The 21,224-nt window shown below is 36.8% G+C and overlaps 1 protein-coding gene across 1 annotated transcript in view; it reads right to left on the bottom strand.

Moving 5' to 3' along the window:
* SYN2 (synapsin II) overlaps positions 1 to 21,224 on the bottom strand; it is a 196,210-nt gene that overhangs the window by 25,215 nt on the left and 149,771 nt on the right. Inside the window, exons 8-9 of the mRNA XM_074836641.1 lie at positions 16,770 to 16,844; positions 12,443 to 12,545 (exon numbers count right to left, since the gene is read on the bottom strand). Coding sequence (XP_074692742.1) covers positions 12,443 to 12,545; positions 16,770 to 16,844 — 178 coding nt within the window. The remainder of the gene's footprint in view (positions 1 to 12,442; positions 12,546 to 16,769; positions 16,845 to 21,224) is intronic.

The raw sequence follows: 21,224 nt of genomic DNA, 5'->3' as shown, positions 1-21,224 counted from the left end.
TTTAAATAAGATCTTGTTATTATTGATATGCTTTTTTGAAAAGTAGTGTGGCTGCAGTGCAGCTGATGCAAAAAAGAAGTAAGAATTTCTACAAAGAAATCAAGATAGTAGAGAGGCAAATAAAAATGTGCACATTTCCATTCTAAATAGTGTTCAGCAGTTTATTTAATTCAGCTATTCAGATGAATAAAACTAATACTGAATTCAGTCACTTCAGTGGGTTATAAGCATTTGTTATTTCTACAGAATATTTGTTATTTCTACAGTGTATCTACTTTTGATGCATCTGTGTTTGTTTCAGGGGAAATAAAAGCATAACATAATAACCCCAACTATTATTCACAATGGCAGTAGAAATTCTTATTTCAACAATAAAAGGATTTAATTCACTTTTGAGAAGCTGCAATCCTTTTTCAGTATGTATCAAGGCTATTCAGAAGCAGGTGAAGGCATGTCACCTGCAGCCCTGCATTCTGGTGTTTCTCCTGGGTATGGATCACAAGTGACTGAGGCCTACAATACAATCAGTAGTATTAATAATTATTAAGAGGCTGTCAGGGATAAAGCAGTCAGACTACATGAGCAGTAATATACTGTATGGATGTCGTTATATCTGATTCAGCCACAGTCTTTGTACAGAGTTGTGTCCATCAGACTTCCAGTCGGTGAAAAGCTGTCCAGCTGCCAAATCTCACACAAGATTTCTCACCAGTTTAGGCAAATCCTGCAGTAAACACAACAACAAGCTGTGCTGGTAAGAGAAGAGGTGGTGGTGGGTGAAGAAAGAAAGAATCATCAGTAAGGGATCCTCATGGGTTTTGCACAACTGCAGAAAGATCAGTGAGTTTTATGAGGGTGTTTTAGTACTTCCAAAAGTGCACATTCCCCTATGTCTTTGGCTTCTGAGGTTCCTTCTCTGTTGCAGGTAAATGGAACAAGACTGAAAAGGTTCAACAGAGTCAAAAGCCCTGGAGGACTTTTACTGCCACAGGCAATTGTGGCCAGAGAAACACTTTAAACTTCCCTCTCTCCTATCCAATCCCTAGCAAAAGGACTGGAAAGAGCTCTGCTGTTGGGAAGCAGGGCTATTGTGCCTAGAGGGGTTGATTCCCATCTCTTCCCATAGGCATTCTGCTGTAGGTTGTTGCCTTGAGCAGTTGAGGGGAAGATACTGAAATTCTGTGGTAAGACCTGATTCTGTGAATGTTTACAAGGTGGAAGAATTCTGTTATCTGTAGGAGTGACACAGGGATTGGACTGAAGAGCATGAAGCCAGTGCATCTGCATTGCATGGATCCCTCCTGAGGTGGAAGAGATACATCAGGAACAACAAAACTCTTATCACTCCATCAACCTACGCTGAAGACTTTATCTCCTTTATAAACAATGAGCACAATTTTACCTCCTGTCTTTTAGATATTCAAGTGCTTCTAGGAATTAGACACACAAATTGGGTATTTAAAGAGACATTTGGATTTAAAAGAACATGCATGTTCATTACAACACTGGAATGCAATCTTTCATCTTGCACAATGGTTGGGAATCAGCTGCATTGTAAATAATATTACCTGAGCTTGGGGGTTTTCAGAATATGGTAAGTGCTACAGAAATTCTTACTGAGGCTGACAAAGACTACTTTGTTCTAGTAATGAGATCAGTTCGAAGCCTGAAAGTATTTACATTATTCTTCTGTTTGTTCATTTACAAGAGACACTGACATTGTGTATTGGCAACCAAAACGCTGGAAACACTTGGTCTGGGATTTTCAGATCTAGGATGTCTCCTCTAAGCTTCCTCACAACTAAAAGGCTTTAAAATAACCCCAAAGTAAACAATGAAATAAATAATGATTGAAGTCCAGAGCAAACGTGCCCTAAGAAAAGAATGAATGCTTTTCCACTCTTGGACCACATCAACAGTATTGAAGAAATGCTTAATAATTACACAGAAAGTTTCTATAAAATTTACCATATTTTTTAATAAACGTATTTTTAGTGGAACATAACCAATGTTTTTAATTTCTTAAAATCGCTGTAATGCTTAAAGATCCACTTCATTTTATCATAAGTTTTTTTCTTGCAAGAGTAATATGCATAATGCTTAGAGGGAGAAGGCAACTATATGTGCCAAATACTTTGGCCAGGACTTTAAAGTGTTAATAATGACTGAATGTTAGAATGTCTTGATGTCAGTGTGGAGGACATTGGATGTTTAGTTGTCCACTGCAAAACATCTGATTTTCAGAGAGGGAGTTATTTCTGCTGTCTGAAAATCTGCTCCCCTTGAGGGCAGGCATTGATGACAGTTACTTTTTAAAATATTGCCTCTCTCACTATCAGGTGTATATTAACCCCCCTCTTACCCAGCAACAGAAGCAACAGTTACGTGTTTCACAAGTGTGCAAAGAAAACCTAATTTTGTTTACCATCCACTTAGATTAAAAAAAAAATATTTGGAATGACTGTGAATCAAATTGCCTAAAATAAGGTCCTGCCAAAGGATTAGACAGGATTAAGGTCTGGAGGACTGGGTTCTTACTGAGTTTCTATTTTTAAATACTTCTATAACTGCAAGTTTACATATAAACTTTCTTTAGGAAATACTGCCATGTTGTTTACCAGAACATGTGCGAAAAGTGTAGTTCTATGGCTAGAGATAAAAAAAGAAGCCTTGAGGTGTTGCTCAAAACTTCATGTCCACTTCAGTAGAGAAGATCTTACATTTCTTGAAGACAGTCTTTTCAAGCATAGCTGCCCTACTCACATATTGAGGCATATACAAACGCATATGGCATTAAAAATCATAGCCATTTGCCCTTGACAGTCACTTGGGCAGGTTTTGATGTTGTTAAAAATCCTTTTGTTTGTTGCCATGCTTGTTGGCCAAAGATATGCTGAACCTGTCACTGAACAAGGACTGAGTCAGATGCCAAGTCTTGAATGATGATAAATTATAATGTGTTCTGGCGCTATACTGAAGTACAAAGTAGCCAAAGTGGTAAAAAGAGAAAGTAAGGCATAAGATTATCAAGAAAATGAATGATCCCAAAGTGAAATGTCACTAAATAGAGTGAGTAAAAGATTACCAAGGCTTTAAGTGCTTCAGTTGAAGGACACTGTTCAGTTTAATAACTGATAGGACTTGAGAGGCAATGTGGGTGGCTGGAGGCCACAGGTGGCCGGAGGCTGAAGGGGCTCCTGCCGCTTGCACTGCCAAGCAGGCACGGCTAGTGGCCAGAGCACAAAATGCTGCAGGTGGCTGCTAAGAAGAGGCTTGGCTTCCCTCTCCATGTTATTGCTGCTCTCACTCGCAAGGACAGACGTTAACCTTACGAAAAGAGCACTTCTGCTATTCCTTGGCAAAGAAGCTAAGATCAAGGTGAATAATTTACAGGGTGGGTTTTGTTGTCTTTTTTTTTTTTTTTCTTTAAGAGAATGCAGTCTATTTTCCTTCCTAATAAAATAATTACTGACAGTTATCAGCAATCAGTAATGTTTTATACAAATGTATCTTAAGGATTAAAAATATTTTGGGTAACACTAACAGTTTTTAAAACCCGTGAGTGACTAACAGGAATGTCATGCTGGCATTTCCCCATCTTTAGAGGACCTGACAAAGTTTAAACATACACAAAGCATCCTGTTTATAAATAGTCTATTTACAGTCCGTACTAGTTTTAAAATATCATTTAAAAACAGCTAGGGTTTTTTTTTCAGTACCTAGTTCAACTATTTAAAATATTGGAGTTTCCCACTAAAAGGATTTAATAGAAAAAAACCATCTGTAATTTATAACAGCAAATATGCTACTTTTGCAGATGCCAGTAAAAACATGGGTCACTACGAATTACGGCCACTTAATTCATATTGCTTCTATCTTTCATTTATATGCATTTCAGTAACCAATTCTATGGATGAATTTCTCTTATCACCCAGAAAACATATTCTGAAATGCACTTAATGCATCTTTATATTAAACTATAAGAGACTGACTGTATATATTACCAGTAGTAACAGAAACTACAGCAGCATGTTTAAGTCAAAACAATACTGTGACAAAACAAAATACTGACCTTTCAGTGATATGACCTTTTAGTGAATTAGTCTGTGCCCTCCACTGCTAGTGCGGATAAGGCAAATATTTGAAATTTGGGCTGCAAGACTGAGACTGGCAAGGAGAAGAGAAATGTTGTTTAACTCTGATGAATATGAAAGGAAAAGGCATGGGATTAATAAAGGAGACAGTGCAATTATAGGATATCAGTAATTACAAAGGGATCATCAGGTTTGAAGGAGAAGCTATGCTGACTACCACTGTCGAGACATGGCTCTCCATTACACAATATGTTTACCACCAAAGGACTAAGAAAGATCTCTTGCTTAGATAGAGCTTTATGAAGCCCCAGCCCAAACTCTTCTGGGAAAGACAGAGTTGTGGAGGTTAAAGGAAGGGTGAAGGTAAAGAGCTCTGTTGATGCAGTGGAAGAAAAAAGTGTTTGTCAGGATGCTGAAATATAAGATGAACACGAAGAAACAGACAGAGGACTTGCAAGTCAGAAGTGTCCAAGGAGTCAGACAGAATAATGATACATGGATTTCATATGGAAAAAGACCTATGAATTACAGGTGAAGATATGATAATTGGTAAGTGCGAAGGGAGGAGGAATTAACTTCATTGTGAATCAGGGTAATTTTGAAAGTCCATGCTTGAGAGTGTGAAGACTGAGAAAAAATATTTACTTTGGTCTGTGAATAAGAGAAGCTGGGTTGTGTTGTTGCTATGTTATGAATGTGTTATTCTTCTGTGTTGTTTTTGTGGGAGCTGAATGTCTCCAATTGTGGTGAAAATTTTGACTGTAAAGGCAGAGGCTGATACAAGATTTTAATTTAAAAGTTCTAAGTATGGGGAAAGTAACTGATATTGAGAAAAACTAATAGTTTGAGGAGGTCATTTAAGACTGAATGGGATGTAAGAAGAGATGGTGTGATTTCTGAGAAGTAAGGGAGTGACTGGATATGAAGTAATCATGAGGCTTTCCCTGAGGTCTCTATAGCAGATGCAGGAATAATTTGTATTTGGAAATGTAACCACACCTGAGAACTCGGTAGGGGATAGTACAGCAGAAAATCAGTGGTGACTGCTAGGAAATTTTTACAGTCCCTCCTGTAGTGGGTGAATAACAACATCTGCAGAAAAAGTAAGAACAGCTGGGAAAGTGAATCAAGCATTCCTGGATGAAGGAATTGGTGTCTACAGACAAATTTATAGGGTCTTGTTTTAATCTGGAATGAAAAGAAACCAAGCAAGTGATTTGTATGTCCAATCAAAATTGCTGGATGATGGTCACATATAAGAAGTGCTATTGTTGCTAATTAAAATTTTAAAATTTAAAAAGTTACAGGTATTTTGACAATAGATATAATAAACATTATGTGAAAGAAATATTAGTGAATAATTATTCTTAGGATAGAAACCAAAATATTAATGTTATTCAGGCAGGTCAATAATTATTGCTCTATGCAAATGAAAACTAGTGTCCTAGAAAAACAAATTTGCCCCCTTCATTAACTAAGTCAGTAGATACACTTTATTTACTTTTCTGTCTAAAAGAACAGCTGATGTCATTATTTCTGGAATGGTGTCTGGAAAATTTCAGTGGATTAAATCTGTTGCTTCCAAAATATAAAAAAGGGCCCAGAAGAGTTCATTGGATAAATTGAATTCTTTCTGTCACACGAAGCCCACATATGAAGGAATATATTGATGAATTCAGCACTAATGTATCAGAAACTTGGAAAAATCTTAATTTAAAAGGTTGGTTTTTTCTAGAATTGTATCTTCTTAGCCATTTCTTATTAAGTTATATTAAGTCCTATTAGGAATAATTAAGTTATATTAATTCCTATTAGGAATAATTAAGTTATATTAATTCCTATTAGGAATAATTAAGTTATATCAAGACCTATTAGGAAATGAAGGAATGCGTCTTGTTTTGGAAATATGAATCTTCACAGACATATAACTTAGTTATATCACCAAAAGAGTAATTTTAGACTCCTAAATGTTCAAAATTTCTTATAGTACCAGATCATAAATTATGAGAGACTTCTGACTTTATCATCTATTACAACTAGATTCAGTTCCCTTACTAACCTGAATAGAGGATATTCTTTAATGGATGGAAAGCCGCTTAAGTATGTAAAAAAATCATGGCCATTATTATTTGCCACTCCTGCACATATTTGTATGCCAAATCAGCTGATTTAGAGATAAAGTTATGTTTCTAGAGAGTTTTTAAAAATCTGTTTATTACAGGAGACTTATATCTACAATATTGTCAGACATGGTAAGAAACAAAACTTCTCTCTCTCTTTTTTCTTTTAGGATAAGGTCTGAGCAACTTTGAAGTTACTCATGCTTTGAGCAGAAAGTTGGACTAGGTGACCTCCAGAGCTCCCTGCCAATCTAAATATGTCTGTAATCTGTGATACACCACTTACAAGGATATTACCAAATACTTCTAACAGAATATATTTTCATGTCTTTGTGCAGTCTTTGGTGCTGAATTTTGGAAATGTATATGATTAAGATAGAAGAATAAGTAAGCTTCGCTCCTGAGCACTTGGAAGTACTGTATTAGAGGTTTGTGCTCATTAAACTTGTGCCATAGTCAGCAGCAGAGCTCTGGCTGCATTGTAGATCAAATAATATAGATAGCATTTCCCAGAAAGCACAACTTTATATAAAATTGTGCACAAATACTGCATGAGGTACAGGTTTCTTCTGCCTTTGCTCACTTCTGATGTATTTCTTCATGTACTTTAGCCAATATTATTCAGGACACCAAATGCAGGAATACAAAAGTCTGTGAGAGACAGCATACTCAGTGCTGGTGCTGTACACGACACCTTAGACAGTGTATATACTGTGGAGTTGGTGGTATTTTCCTAGTAGTTTGATAGACTGCAGCACCTTCAGAAATCTATTGGTAGATTACTGGTATCTATTACACCAAGGATTAAAAAACCATCAAATTCTGTTTCTCAGTTTCTTATATTGACTTACAGTGGCTGAAAATATTCTTTATGGATTCCAAACAGTTTGCATCTTTCTAGGTTACAAACCACTTGGAAGCCAATTTTAATATAGTTTAGGTCAAAATTAAGCAAGTAGAAATAAGACACCTGCAGCAGCCTCCCAGCCATTCAATTTTGAGCAAAATTTGAGAGACTGCCTGCAAGGTCACTTTAAAGGATTCTATCACATTTGTTCTTTTTTACTCATTCACCATCATGATATGCACTTTTGTTTAGTTTCCCAGAGGTTTGGTTGACCAAGAATGAATCATGAAAGATAGTATTCAGTGGAGTCAGAAACATGAACAATGCTCAAGTATCTGTTCCTTCTAGTATTGAAAAATTAACTGAAAAAGGGTAAGACTGAAAGTCCTTCTTCTATTTAAGGAGTTAAACTTTAATGGACCTTAATTTGATGTCTTGTTAGCAAGAATTGGTGAGACAGTTAAAAAGTATGTTGCAATGATGTGTTAATAAAATTCTTATTCCTACAGCTTGTCTCTGGCACGATGATGGTTGGCAGCCAAGTATTCCTACTGAGGTGAAAAGAATAGACCCTAAATGAATAGCTAAATTGTTACACAGAATATTAACTTGGCCTTTCTCCTGATCAACCTGATAACCCTTCCTTTTAGCTAAGTGATTCTTTAATTAGTTCACTGCTCCCTAGTAGGAGTTTGGAGATAGTTTTTTGGAGAATAGAAGTAAAAGACAAGAAGAACCACAAGGTTCTTCTAGAGAAGGTAATTTCTTCCAGGGAACAACTTTTAGAAAACCATGTTCTTTTAAAAGTCAAAGTTACCTCTTGCAGCCTTCACCTAAGAAAACTACAGAGAGCTTGTAGCTTCACAAAAACCCAGAGGTTGTACTGTGTTTGAATAATATTATGACTTCAATATTTCGTTCTTCCTGTCTTCAGACAAACTGGTCTGGATTTTTTTCCTGGGGATGAAAGAAGGCACAAATGGACATCCTTCAAAATCCCCCTGGGAGTAGCATTTATAGCAATGTGGAAGCATGAATGGCACACTACAAATGTATGCTTTTTGTAATGTTTGGGAAATAATAGTAATATGGGCTTCAGCTTGTTCAAATGACTAGAAATCTCTAGGGTGGCTATAGAAATATGAAGATAGTCATGCACAAACTAGCATTGCGGAACCAACCAAATCTATAAAATGGACCCAAATCTAGCACCCAAAGCTATAAAATGTGAAAAGCTGTACTTACACTGCAATTTCTTGTTTTTTTATTACATTGAGACCTACTTGGTCAAAGGAACATGTGCATCCCACGAGGAAGACATCTACAAGAAGCTAACAGTAATAAAGATCTGTATATTTCTTTATTTCATAACAAGGTTTGTGTATGCTGAAAATTAAGTGTCTAGAACGATACTTCAGTGCCACTAAACATCCTTAATTTTTTTCCTTTCATTTTAGTTCTCTAATCCTTCCATGCTATTCCTGAACAGTCATTACTCTACTTACACAGCGAGCACACTTTGCATAACTTGAATGGCTATGAGGCTTAAAAATAAGTTATTTAAAAATTCTCATCCTTTTAATCAAATATATATAGAAGAGAAACTGTTAGAGAAACTAAACCAGGAAAAAATATGTTTGCCCTTCTCAAAGAAGTGGGGCATGATGACTGGATCTAACATTAAGAACCAACACATGCTTACCTGCAATGTAAGTGTACCGTACTAGATCATACATAAAGAATCACTTTATAGTGGTGTTTTTTAAGAAGTACAGATAGAACATTAGATTCATGAGACACAATGTTGTACTGATTCTCTAATATCAGCCACTGGTACAATTTGTTGCTCCATGGTTTTGGGGAATAAAAGAAAGCAGAATGTTAAACCAAGGAATGACAAAAATGACCGTCGCAAAGCAGCTGAATGGCTGCAACACTGAAACAATAAAATTATCGGTACAGGATAAAAAAAGAGAAGGAAAGGACAATATGAAATTAATTAGTAACCTTCCAGCAATAGTCATATAAGAAGTCACTTATGTGTTATACTTTCTAACACAGTTTAGAATTATTTTTTTTAAGCAGATGAGTTGTTACATGTAATTCTTAAACACTGTGGGTATTTTAAAACTATAGTCTTGGATTGTGCATGTCCTAAAGCTCTTGTTGAACACTTTTGCCAAAACATGTACTATGTACTGAATACTTATTCCTGTAAAATGGTGCTCTCCCAACCTTATTACAGAAAATCCCTCTGAGGTTAATTTCTGTCTAGAATGCTGAAGCATTCTACTTTAGTAGAATTCTACCCTAATTCACACTCACTCTGAAGCTGGATGACATGTATGTATGCTTTCCTATTGGTGGCTACACTGGTTGAATGCTCAAACTGAGAGATCAGGAAGATCATATCTGCATACATTCTCTCATACATTAGGAAGTTTGTATGTTTCTTGTCACATCGTATCTGCAGAATTAAAGTGTCAGTAATACAGAAACATTTAGTTTTGTAGTAGGTGTACCAGTCATCATGAAAACGTCGGTGCACAGGTTTCAGTGTGGGACTGCAACTGGAGTGTAAATCCAGTCTTTACAGACTGATGGTCCTGCTCTGGATCTTGATTACAGCACATATGTGCTAGCTTTAATAACACATTTATTTTCCTATGTTGAAAGTGCACAAAAGGCAAAAATTTTCCTATACTGGTGCAGACGGTCTTCTACTCTTCATTGTATCGTAGAATTACAGTGCAATAACTGTTAAAATTATAGCGTAATAACTGTTGATGTAAGCTGGCTTTTCAATAGCAAACGAACGTAAGTTTTACAGATGTTCTGTTGGATGTGAACTTTGTAAACAATTCTACATTTCAATGTCTTATACAGATTCTAAATATTCTTGCTGATGAGCATTACCATCTTCCAAACAATTCAGCTGATTCTGTAGAACAGCAAGAATTATCACGCATCTAGCCACTCTTTCTTTTAATTGCAACATTTATTATGTACACTACTTAAAACCCAGATCCTGATGTATCCTGCAGTTCTCAGAATTCTGTTTTTTTTAAAGTATGACTGTATCTGGCATGGAAAATTAGGGGATTTGTTCAGAAGCAGGAAGTGAGGCACTCTGTTGGTCCCTTATATAAATTGCACTGGCTATTTCATTTTCAAGAAACTGCTCCCCCTTCTCCTCCTACCCACCAGACCTCCCAGGCCTGACGCAGGAATTAGTTTGTGTACGTGACTTCAGTGGAAGCTGATGATGCTTGCTGGCTTTTCTCAAAAAATTGGAAAAATTGTGCAATATCAAGAATGTGGAAACAGTCGAGTTCAGTGAATGAAAGTGAAGTGCATTTAGTCTGACAGGAATTTGATAACTGAGGAATGCAACAGAAGTGTCAACTGTTAAAATAAAGGAGACATCCTTCACTTCACTTGGGAGCACAACGAGCAGGATAAAAAGAAAGTAAGGAATGAAAGAGATTGGTAGGAGGGAGTAAGTAGTGTGGGTTGATGTCAACCATTTCTCAGACTAGCTTTAGCTACAGTGTATAAGAAACAACACTGTTTTATGTCTGAAACCTCTAGTTCTAACAAGAATGTACTTGTTAATTGCAATCCTACTCTAGTTTTGCATCTTTTGGCATGCAATCTTTCAATTTTTAACTACTACCTTATGAGGTAAGATAACTAAGATCTTGTGTCTTAAAATAATGTATATTATTTTATAGTTTAAATGGTGGGGTCAAAATTAATTGGATTAAAGCCAGCCAAATAATCATGAACTATCTCAAATGTAATGAATTTAGATAAATAGGTGCGTGTGGAAAATGCTGAGACCCATCCTCTGAGACATTTATGTGCTATGGAACTGCAGAGTATCTTACAAAGCTTTAAATGGCATATGGGAGGCTGCCAAAGCCCAGCTGCTGGAAAGGAGATTACTTGTGAGCAGAAATCAATACCGTCCCAGTAAGCAGAAATGTCCAAGATACACCCATGGCTACAGCCAAGCTGAGAAGTAGCAGACGTGACAAATCTTGTGTTCAGGAGTTTCCTATATATTGTATCATCAGAAGTCAGAGTGGTGTGTTTTCAGAAAGAGGGAAATACTTTTTTTCACTCTTTCACATCTCAGCCAGATTTCACGGGGTCAAGCATTACAGATTTAACAGGAACTTTGGGGTGCAGTGGAGGGGAAAGACTGCCCTATATGAAGGAGCAACAGAGGAGGATGAACATTGAGTCCTAAATTTTATGCTACAGTGAGTTTTGATACAAGACAACACAGTAAATTCTGATTTGGCCAGGTAGACTAAGAAAACAGGATTTCTTGAAATCTTCCTCAGCATCTCAAGAGGTAGTGATGAATTCTGTTTGTTTTACTGAAGGTTTAATGCTGCAAGCGGCCCAGTCCTTTAGAGTGCTATTGGTTGATTTGGAAGTTATTGACAATTGCAATATTGATAAATAAATTTGTGAAAAGTGAAGAGAAGAGAAACATAGAGCTGTTTAACACTGTGACAAAACAAATATTTTTACTTCTACAAAGCTTTTCTGTTCTAAATGGATACAAATAACTAGAAAAGGCCAATGGATACAAATAACTAGAAAAGGCCAATCCATAATCTCCACATTACTCCCATGGTTTAGACAAAATACTCTTACTTTTGCTTTAGCAAATATAAACCTTTTTTGGAGTGGGGAGATTCTGAAGATCCTTGTCTATCTCCTGAATAAAATTCTAAGAACATGGAAGATGCTGAAGAAATCCTGAATTGTGTGATGTGAGAGGCAAGTGATGATCTTCTGTTTTATGGCTAGACAAAGTTATATTTACCCATAACAAACTTGAGGTAAATGACAAACTTAAACTTTTAAGTTTTAACTTTTAAAATTATCTACAGCAGAAACTTCTGATGCATGAGGAATCAGATCTTAGAGGTAACATTTAGGCTAGAAAAAAATAAACTTATTTCCGCTTCATTCTTAATTTCCCTTTCCATCTAAATGTATAATTTTGCTGGGTTTCCCTTGGGATAGTGCTATCTATAAACCTTCCAGGAAAAACTGGTAAGCCTGCTCAGGAAAGACATCGTAAGGGTTGGGAAAATGTGACATCCACATTTGGTTTTGTTTTGTAGTTTGTGTACATTTCCTCAAACACTAAAAGATATTACCATATATATGGTTACATTTTCCAGCAAGTGTTGCCACTAACTTGGACATGTGGTTTTGTATTATGATTTAAACATTGCTCAAGAATACACAGACTTTCCTGAAACACAAATAAGCCAATGCCCAACTATCACAAATGTTCTTTACTTGGGTGTTTGTAATATATAAAAGCATATATTGACAAGAGTGGGATTGCTTACCTCAAAAATATAATCTTTTCCATCCTTTCCATGTACAGCTTTAACAGCACAGATGTCCAAACCACCAAATATTTCAGAACAGGTGTCAACCCAAAGCTTGTACCTGTTTCATAAAAATAATTTTTTCTGTGAGTATCTCATCAGGCTCTTGTTTTTCTATAGGCTTAACTTAATAATGTATTTTATATAATATTTGCTCTAAATTATGAAATTTCCATATATTGTCAGTTTTACTGAATTTGTATTTCCCAGAATAGTAGCTTAGAGATACTGGACTGATTACTCTATTTTTCCCAGTAGAACCCAGAGAAGCTTTGGCTCTGTATCCTGACATAATATTATGCTGGATTCTGTCCCAGTTTATACTGGTCAAACACATGTCTGCTCTAAACTGTGAGTAATCTGAAGATAAGATATGCTGGAACACAAACAGCATTTAGCTGTATCCCATCCTGCATTTCCAGTACCCCTACGCTAGTACAGCTTGTTAACTGAGGCTGTACTTTATGGGAGAACTCCACAGAAGGGGCATTTATCATCTGACCAGTTTTTGTGGCTTCAGTGATGCCAAGAGGTTTTAGAAAGTAGGGAACAGGGCTTCTGTTTTCCTGTGAAATTCAAACTTATGCATCTGTGCACAGATTCCAGTGTGACAATCCTCTTGTCCATTACGCTTGGTAGTGTACTTAATTATGGACGGGTTTTATTCTTTTATCAGGAAAACTAGAATGAGAGTCTCCATCTTAAATTACAGACCCAAATATATTCCAAAGTAGCAAAGATAGCTTTATATGTACATCACTGAACAAGGCAAAAGAAAAATCAAGGCAAAACAACCCTTAAGATGATGCAAGAGAAACGGATGCATGACACTACGTAAAAGTTACGTAGCATGTAGGCAAGGATAATATTCTTCATGTAGGGTTATAGACAACCACAGCAAAACTCAACTGAAATGTAAAGAATTCTGAGGGATTGTACAACTCCTAAGAAAGGCTAATGTTTCATACACTACTGCACATAAGAACTCCTCCATTTCATTTCTAACCTCATAGTAGGAAATACAGACTGAGGAGTGGACAGTTTACCCATTTTACATGCAGTAATATGATTTATTTTTCTTGCGTGGAGAGCTTTATTCATCCTATGAATAGAGAGATTATCTGACTAACAAGTGTGTGAAGTAGAACTTACTAGAAAAAGAGTCAGGCAATTCCTGTGATCAAGTACAGAACTGTCAGTGACATAACAGGGAGCCATAATACTTTGCTGAGAGTGTTCTGCGGTGATGTAAGCTGAGTGCGTTTGCTCAGTGACAAGGATTGATTCATAAGACACAAAATAGCATTGAGAACTTTCATTATCTAATAGCATAGCTGTACACGGGCACCAATGAGTGATGATATGATCCTGAAAGGTTATACAGGCAGATATCACAGTTCCACCAATTGAAGGAACCCCACAGTTTTAAAGCTGCCATTTATCATAAACTTGTTTCTCTTTCATTGGCTGGGATTTGAGTATAAATGAGAGCTATTTCCTTTTACAGACCCTCTCCTGCTCTCTCCTGAACCAGCCTTTGAGTCATGATGATAGATCGGCCACATCATAGTATTTTCCATCGCAAGAAAATTGATGTAATAGAGCGTTTGACTTCACTGTAGGATCAAAGGAAACTCGTTGCTGGGCTGAGAGTCTTATTCATGTATAAATATCTTCAGTAATAGCATCCTTTCCAAGTAAACCTATTAGGTCACATTCTTTATATTTTCTTAGATCAAGTCTGTGCCAGTGGAAAAGTTTTTCTTTTAAGCAGAATACAAAGAAATTGATACAACTGTTTGAAAAAAACCTGATGGTAATATTTTAGCAATGAAAATATTTTTTTTCCTGTGAGAAACACGTTTTTTATCCAAAATGAGAGGTTTTTTTGGATGCCTGACAATTTCAACATCCGTAGATGCACTGACTGACTGGACTGCTTGCATGCACTTGCTTATAAATAACCTTTTTTTTCCTGTAAAATACTAATGTGTATCTTAGAAAGTCATAAGGACAGCAAAACTTGTCTTTAACAGTAAATATCTCAACTATATATCAAAAAAATAAAGGCATTTTCTTTAAAACACTAAAATATCAATCAGATCTAGGAAAGTATTTTTAATAGTCCATCTTCTGCCAACAAACACAGAGCTGGAAAAATACAGTTACATTTGGAAAGAGAGGTCTTGGATGGACTAGCCTCTAGTGTTTTAAACCCAAGGTTTGCACAGTAGGTTTGACAAGAGGTCACAGTTCTTATTTTCCCAGAGCCAATATAGTGTGCAGCAGCCTTAGAACTGACAGATAATAAATATTGTTCCTCAGGGGTCTGACATGAAATATCTGGTGTGCCAATTAGCACAATCAGGTGTGCACAGTTAGCATAGGACTCTATTCTTCTGGTCCTATCTGGGGAGCAATGCCTCTCTGAAATAAAGGGTTCAATAAGAATGTGTAACATTGAAAGGTGCTTGATCTCTGTCTCGTCATTGTCCCTTACTGTTCCACATTCTTCTTTCTTTTCTAAATTTCTTGACTAAGATTTGTATTCAGACAACAATGTCAACTCAGGCAGTGCTTTCAAAACACTTCTTCCTAATTCATGAGATGTCTTATAAATGCAGTGCACACGCATCAGATTCGATTGCTTTTGGTATGCTGTTAAACTACTTCAACTCTTAAGAAAACTTCAGGTTTCCCTTCTCTTCCTTGCTCTGCTTTGTGCACTTCAGTGGGTAATCAAACAAAAAGTGGAGCTATGTGATACATACCCCTTTCTATTAGGAGAAAACATCCATCTTTGCTATGCTTTTGTCTTCATCAGCATAAAGAAGTTTTGTTTTGTTGGCTAGTGCTTTTTTATTGGGAAAATACCTATTATGCTCCAGTTGCCTTACATTCAAAAATGGAAGCAGAAGCAAAGCACTTAGAGCACTTACAGTAAGGTAGCTAGGCAAGGGTAGCATTTCATACTCATTACCCATACTTGATATTGTTTAGTTTTCCTTGGGGCAAAACTAAAGTGCCTGTGTTTTTACAGAGGGATAGCTCATGGACTGTAATTATACACACTAAAGCACACTCCTTCCCTCTCAGTGAAGGCATAACCTCACTTTCTAAAGGAAGGTGGGAGGGGAACGAGAAAGAGAAAATAATGTGGCTCCACTCCATTCCCAGAGGGGAGATCAGTGAGGACACAGTCTAGACAGGGGTTGGACAGCAGGGAGTTGTAATTCCCATCTTATTTGTTTTCACCTTTCTCAGGGCAGGCAATGGTTCCGTTCCTGTGTCTCCCTCAGCTCATAAGAAGGACCAAGCTGTAGGTTCCAGACTTTAAAAAAAAAAAACAAACCACACACCAGAAAAAGACTACTGTTGAACTTTAAAACACCTGTTAAATTACACTTTTATTGTACAGACTTTTTTCAGCTTCCACTGGTAGTAACCTTTGGAGAAGCTGAACAAAAGAAAATTCATAGCCATCAAAAAGCCTCACAGATTTATTTTGCATGGGAAAGAGGTCTATGTGTTGTGGAGGAACTTGGAGCAAATGAACGGTATTGAGAGTTCTGTCAATAGAAGACCTGAGCTTAAAAATGGTACTGCAAGGAGAATGTTTTTGACTGGATTGCAAAAGGCATCCAGCATAAGAATGGGAGAGAAAAAGAAAAGTACATTAAACCAAAGTACAGAGCTGGAATGATGACACGAGGGAAATAAGATTCAGGATATCCCAGCAATTGGGTAAAAAGCCTCACGGTGCAGTTTAGTGGAAATTTCAAAATTGAAAAATAAGCAATTTAGCAGGATTGAAAGGAGAAAAGAGAAATATGACTTAAAAAGGCAAAGTTAAGACCAGATTGCTTAGTTATAATAGATGATATAGAGGAAGAAAAGTTTAAAACACTGTGGCATGGGGTAAGACTGTGAGGTAAAAGAGGGCAAATGAACCAGAGGAAATGGCTGACAGGCTGAATCAGAAAAATGGAATTTTCTGAAGGGAATTGCAGTAGTTTTCTAGATGCAGATATGCAGATGCAGGATGTAGGAACCCAGGGGTGCACGTAAGCACCTAAGGCTAGTACTTAGTTTGGGTAGTTAATTCTGAGACAAGTCATATGGAACTCTTGGCTCGTGTTCTTTAATTCAAAGATTTTTTTCCAAAATGAATGGGAGACATGCATTTACTGTGAATTGCATATCAACAGTGTGATTTATAAAAAAGTCACTTAAAATAAAATTCCATTATTTTTTTTAATTACCTTTTACATGAGACTTGACTTACTTATCTGACATAGCAATTTGTTCCAACATTGCAGAGCCCGTGTTTGTCTTCCAGTTTCCAGATATGGAAGTTCTCCTGAAAGGGGGAAAACATTACAAAGACAGCCAGTGGTTTTATATTTTCACTATCTCTTAAAATACTCTGATTTTCACAGGAATACTATAGCAGTATTTATACCTTTTTCATATCTGGCAGCTAATAACAGAACATCTAAAACGTGAAGAAGTCTAACAGGCATTGCAATTGTCAGTAATACTCACTTCACTGTAGGCATGTTATGAAGTATGACAGTGCTGTGAAATTTCTGTTCCCCATTTATTCATTTAAGATGATCTAAAAAAAAACTATTATGATCAAGTGAAAGTGTTAGTAATAAGCTGTAATCAGTTATAAATGGATTGAATACCCTGTAACATATCATTACTAAATGTCAAGAAACTGAAGCTTCATCTTGTCATTTCCAATCCATACCACTGCAGGGTTAGGTCCCAATACTTGAAAATCAAGATATCTATGTCTTTAACATCTCTGAAGTGATCTCAGACCTCTTTTACAGCTGGATCTTGGTTTCTCCTCCAGTTTTCACTCTTTGCTAGGTTACTAATATAATCCTAACAGTCTATGTCAGGGCTCGAGTATACCATCTTTTATTTAATCTCTAAGAAAAAAAAATTCATATAAAGTTTTTTTTCTCCTCAGACCTTGGGACTGCTACCAGGGCTGAGAAGATTACTGTTTTCTGAAACCTAAATGCTGTACTGGGAGTAGGCTAAGGATACAAATTATGAAGTGTTTCCAGTTAGTAAAATAATAGGAACATCTGTAATGTATTAAAAGTATATTAGGCAGCAGCTATAGTTTTCTCTCCATTTTTCTATTAACCTAATTATGAGGGTCAGTAGCAATTGTGAGGGAATGTTGACTTTTCTATGGGAGTCTCATAAATTTAGCTGAATTTTAAAGCACGAAGTTCTTCTAAGATGCCATGTTCTTTGTTGATGGGGGAGAAAGTAGTGAACGGGGAACGTGCATGTTTAGTGCTGTGTGTAAGGTAACTTTACCCAGTAATAAGGCTATTATGTGATTCCTGCTTTGTTTTTTTAAGTGATATTTATATGTATGTGTCTACTTACAAATTAAAAATTTTAAGTTCATTACTACTCTAGACACTTATTCTGCATCTGAGAGATAATACTTCTCACAAAACACAATTCAACTCTATCGCAGACTTCTCAAAGGCATTCATTACCATGTACTATTTAAGGTGTCTTTTAGGAAGCAAGATGTGACAAAGCGGGAAAAAAAAAATTGTCTTGAAGACTTTTAGCAATTATTTTGTTCAAGATCCTCAACTGCACTGATGTAATCTCAGCACTACTGACTAGAAAAGAAAAGATGGCTTGCTTTAAGCCACGCTTTCACTCCACAACATGGAAGGTCCCCTGTTGAACCTGAAGTCTCAGGACTGGATGCTTGGCTGGCTGTAACGATGCTGTAGGGACCAGGTGAGGACTAAGAGGAAGGTTATGGACACAGAGCTAACTGTTATAATCTCAATAGCTTGTGGGCTGGAGCTGTCAATGCTAGGTCTGTGACAAAGAAGAACTCCAAAACAAGAGGGGTTCCATTAGACCATGGTGAAGTGATACAAAAGTACCTGACCAGACCATCTGGCACTTTAAACCTTCGATATGATTTCTGTAATTCATACATGATTTCCTCTACTGAAATATGTAGGTTTCCCACTCTTCTTCACTTCTGTTCTGATAATTGCTAAGGGTCTTTCACATCATTATTTTCTTTTACTAAATACTGAATGTTATAGAAAACAACTCCTAAGACTTTTCAGTGCTTTACATTTAGGCTTAACATGTTTTCACTTGATTTGGTCTTTGCAAAGACAGAAGAACTGTTTTAACACTGGGGGGAAAGGAATTACGATTAGTATAAACAATTCAGAGTAACTTGAGCTTTCCCTTTCCCAACACCCTTCTGCTTTATTTAGTACCATTTAAACTATGCAATCCAAATTGTTGGGACAGGGACTTGTCATCAGAAAAATATGTAGAAATGTCTACATACAATTCTTGTGTAGGTAGCCTGCTTAGTGGTTTGATTCTACAGCACTGTCTTTCTTTGGTTGATGTGCTCTACCTTTGTTTTATTGACCTTTTGATCAAAGTACATTAAGTTATGGATTCAGAGTATTGCTTTTGGAGAGGAGATTTAGATGTAGTGTTTTTGTATTTCTGTTTTTCTTCACTGTGTGTGACCCTTTTAACTCTATTTCCTTGAAGTCAGATGAGTTCTGTAATAGCACCAAGTGTAGTTAAGTATGTGTCACAAAGCGTTTTGAGGAGCTGTGGTATTTAGAGGGATCCAATGTTGCATTTTGGCTATAATCTCTACTGACAGATGATAAGCACCAGTGTTTTGTGAGTCATGGATCCACTTATACCACAATTTCCCATAGAATTATAAAACTGATGCTCTTAATAACTCTCTTTAAACTACAAAAACAAATGTTCAGCTGGTATTTTTTGTGGTGGCTCTCTAAGTACTCTGTTCCTGTGTCACAGAACAAAATGAGAACCAGCTGTATAACAATATTCTACTGACATAATGTATATGTATGTATATGAAGAAATTTTCAGACATTTAGTAAATCTTCTCCTTTTCATGGTGCTTTGTAACAATGGACCAGTATTACATTTTTTGGTGTGATTTAACTGTATGAAAGAATCTAGAGAAAAAAATGATTGCTAGGCTTTTAGCATTTGGATGAACCCATAGTTTCTGAGTAGAAACTTAAAAATAAAGAAAAGGTAGGAGGAACAGGCTGTCATCTGAACTTATTTTTGCTGTCTCTTAGGCTTCTTCTGTGAAGAAGAAACATTTATTTGAAAATGATACATTTATCATGGCTGACTCTTCCAAAATTATTCTAGACACTGAACAGCATTTAAATTTCAAGTCAAAGAAAAAAATGTAGGCTCTCTTCTATGAAATGTAGTGGTCCAATTTCCATCATAGGCAATGAACCATCAAGTTACTAATACTGCCTCTGAGTGCTGGTATCTGGTGGTGTGTCATAACCATTAAGAGCTGGGCCTTATTCCTGACTCTGCCACTTGGGAGCTGTAAGACAGAGACAAATCAACTCTGTTTGTTATAAACAACAGAGGAGGGGAAGAGATGGGTAGCACACACAAGACATCTGCCTGTCAAAGCACCAAGAAAAGCACTATCCTAGCCTTGAAGAGGCAGAAGTAGTTGTGTGAAAAGGTCTGAGATAGAGAAAGAAGGCTGAATGGTGACTGGAAGCAGAGGGAGACCAAGGCCGATGAATGGCACTGAGTAGAATAAAGGGGCAAGGGACAAGCTGGGCCAATCAAAAAGGTTAGGTGTAAAGGGTAAGGACTAAGAGAGAGAAAGGTAAAAGTGGTCTGGGAAAGTGGTGGGACTGGACCAAGATATGGTGTGGACAGATAGGAGAGAGATGACCTTGGGGTGTAGGAGTATGTTGCTATTAGAAAAGGTAGGATGGATGTCTCCAGATACGGGGCTAAAACCAGGAAAAGTCAACAGTCTGGAACACCAATGTCAGACAAACAAGCAGAACTGGAATTAACTTTCCTGGTGAAGACAGGGGCTAAAACCTGTATCATTCATAAGCATTTGTTTATGATTCTTATTGCCTATAGGGAGAGGTGGGGTAGGCCCAACACAGCTGAAATTCTGTAGGCAGCTTGAGTTACAGAGTTGCTAAGAACACCGAAAGTCACCAACAAAGGATCCCGAAACCTCTCAATCCTCACAAGCTATTTGAGTGTTCTGCCTTGGTCACTGTGTACAACTCCAATTTCCAACACACTGTTTTTGCAAAATTTTGGTAGTTCTGGATTCACAATAAAGCAGAAGGACTGAGTGTCCATACTGCTGGATGGATCTGACCTATGCGAACAGTATTTGCACCCATTTCTGTGTTGTGCTTTCTTGAGTTCCCTCAGATGTACAGTGAGAGGCAGACAGACTACTGGGTTGTTCTTGAAAGGCCTAATCTTTGATGTCCTTTCTCAGATACCCCTTCAAGTCATATGCCAGGAGAGGCCAGCAGTTACTGATACAGTTTTGATCTTGTGACAGTAATGTCTTAGGGGAGAAGTCAAGAGTATGTGGCCTTCCAATATCAACCTAATGAGATTTTTTTTGCCCCTCCCCCCCACCGTGGACAAAAGGTTCTACTTTCTTATAGAGTTTTTTGGCTGTTCCTAAATTACTTGATACTTAACAATAACCCTGTCTTTAATATTATAAAACATTTCATGCATTTTCTTTAACCCAGCTCAAACTTTTGCTTCTCTTTGTATTTATGGTTTCCTTGGAGTTCAATAGTTTTTACTGATAAAGAACTTGACTGTACCTTACAAATGGTACAAAAAATCTCTGATCCCT

The sequence above is a fragment of the Strix aluco genome, chromosome 11 (assembly GCF_031877795.1).
Source record: "Strix aluco isolate bStrAlu1 chromosome 11, bStrAlu1.hap1, whole genome shotgun sequence".
Classification (NCBI taxonomy): domain Eukaryota; kingdom Metazoa; phylum Chordata; class Aves; order Strigiformes; family Strigidae; genus Strix; species Strix aluco.
This window is presented reverse-complemented; position numbering and strand designations above follow the sequence as displayed.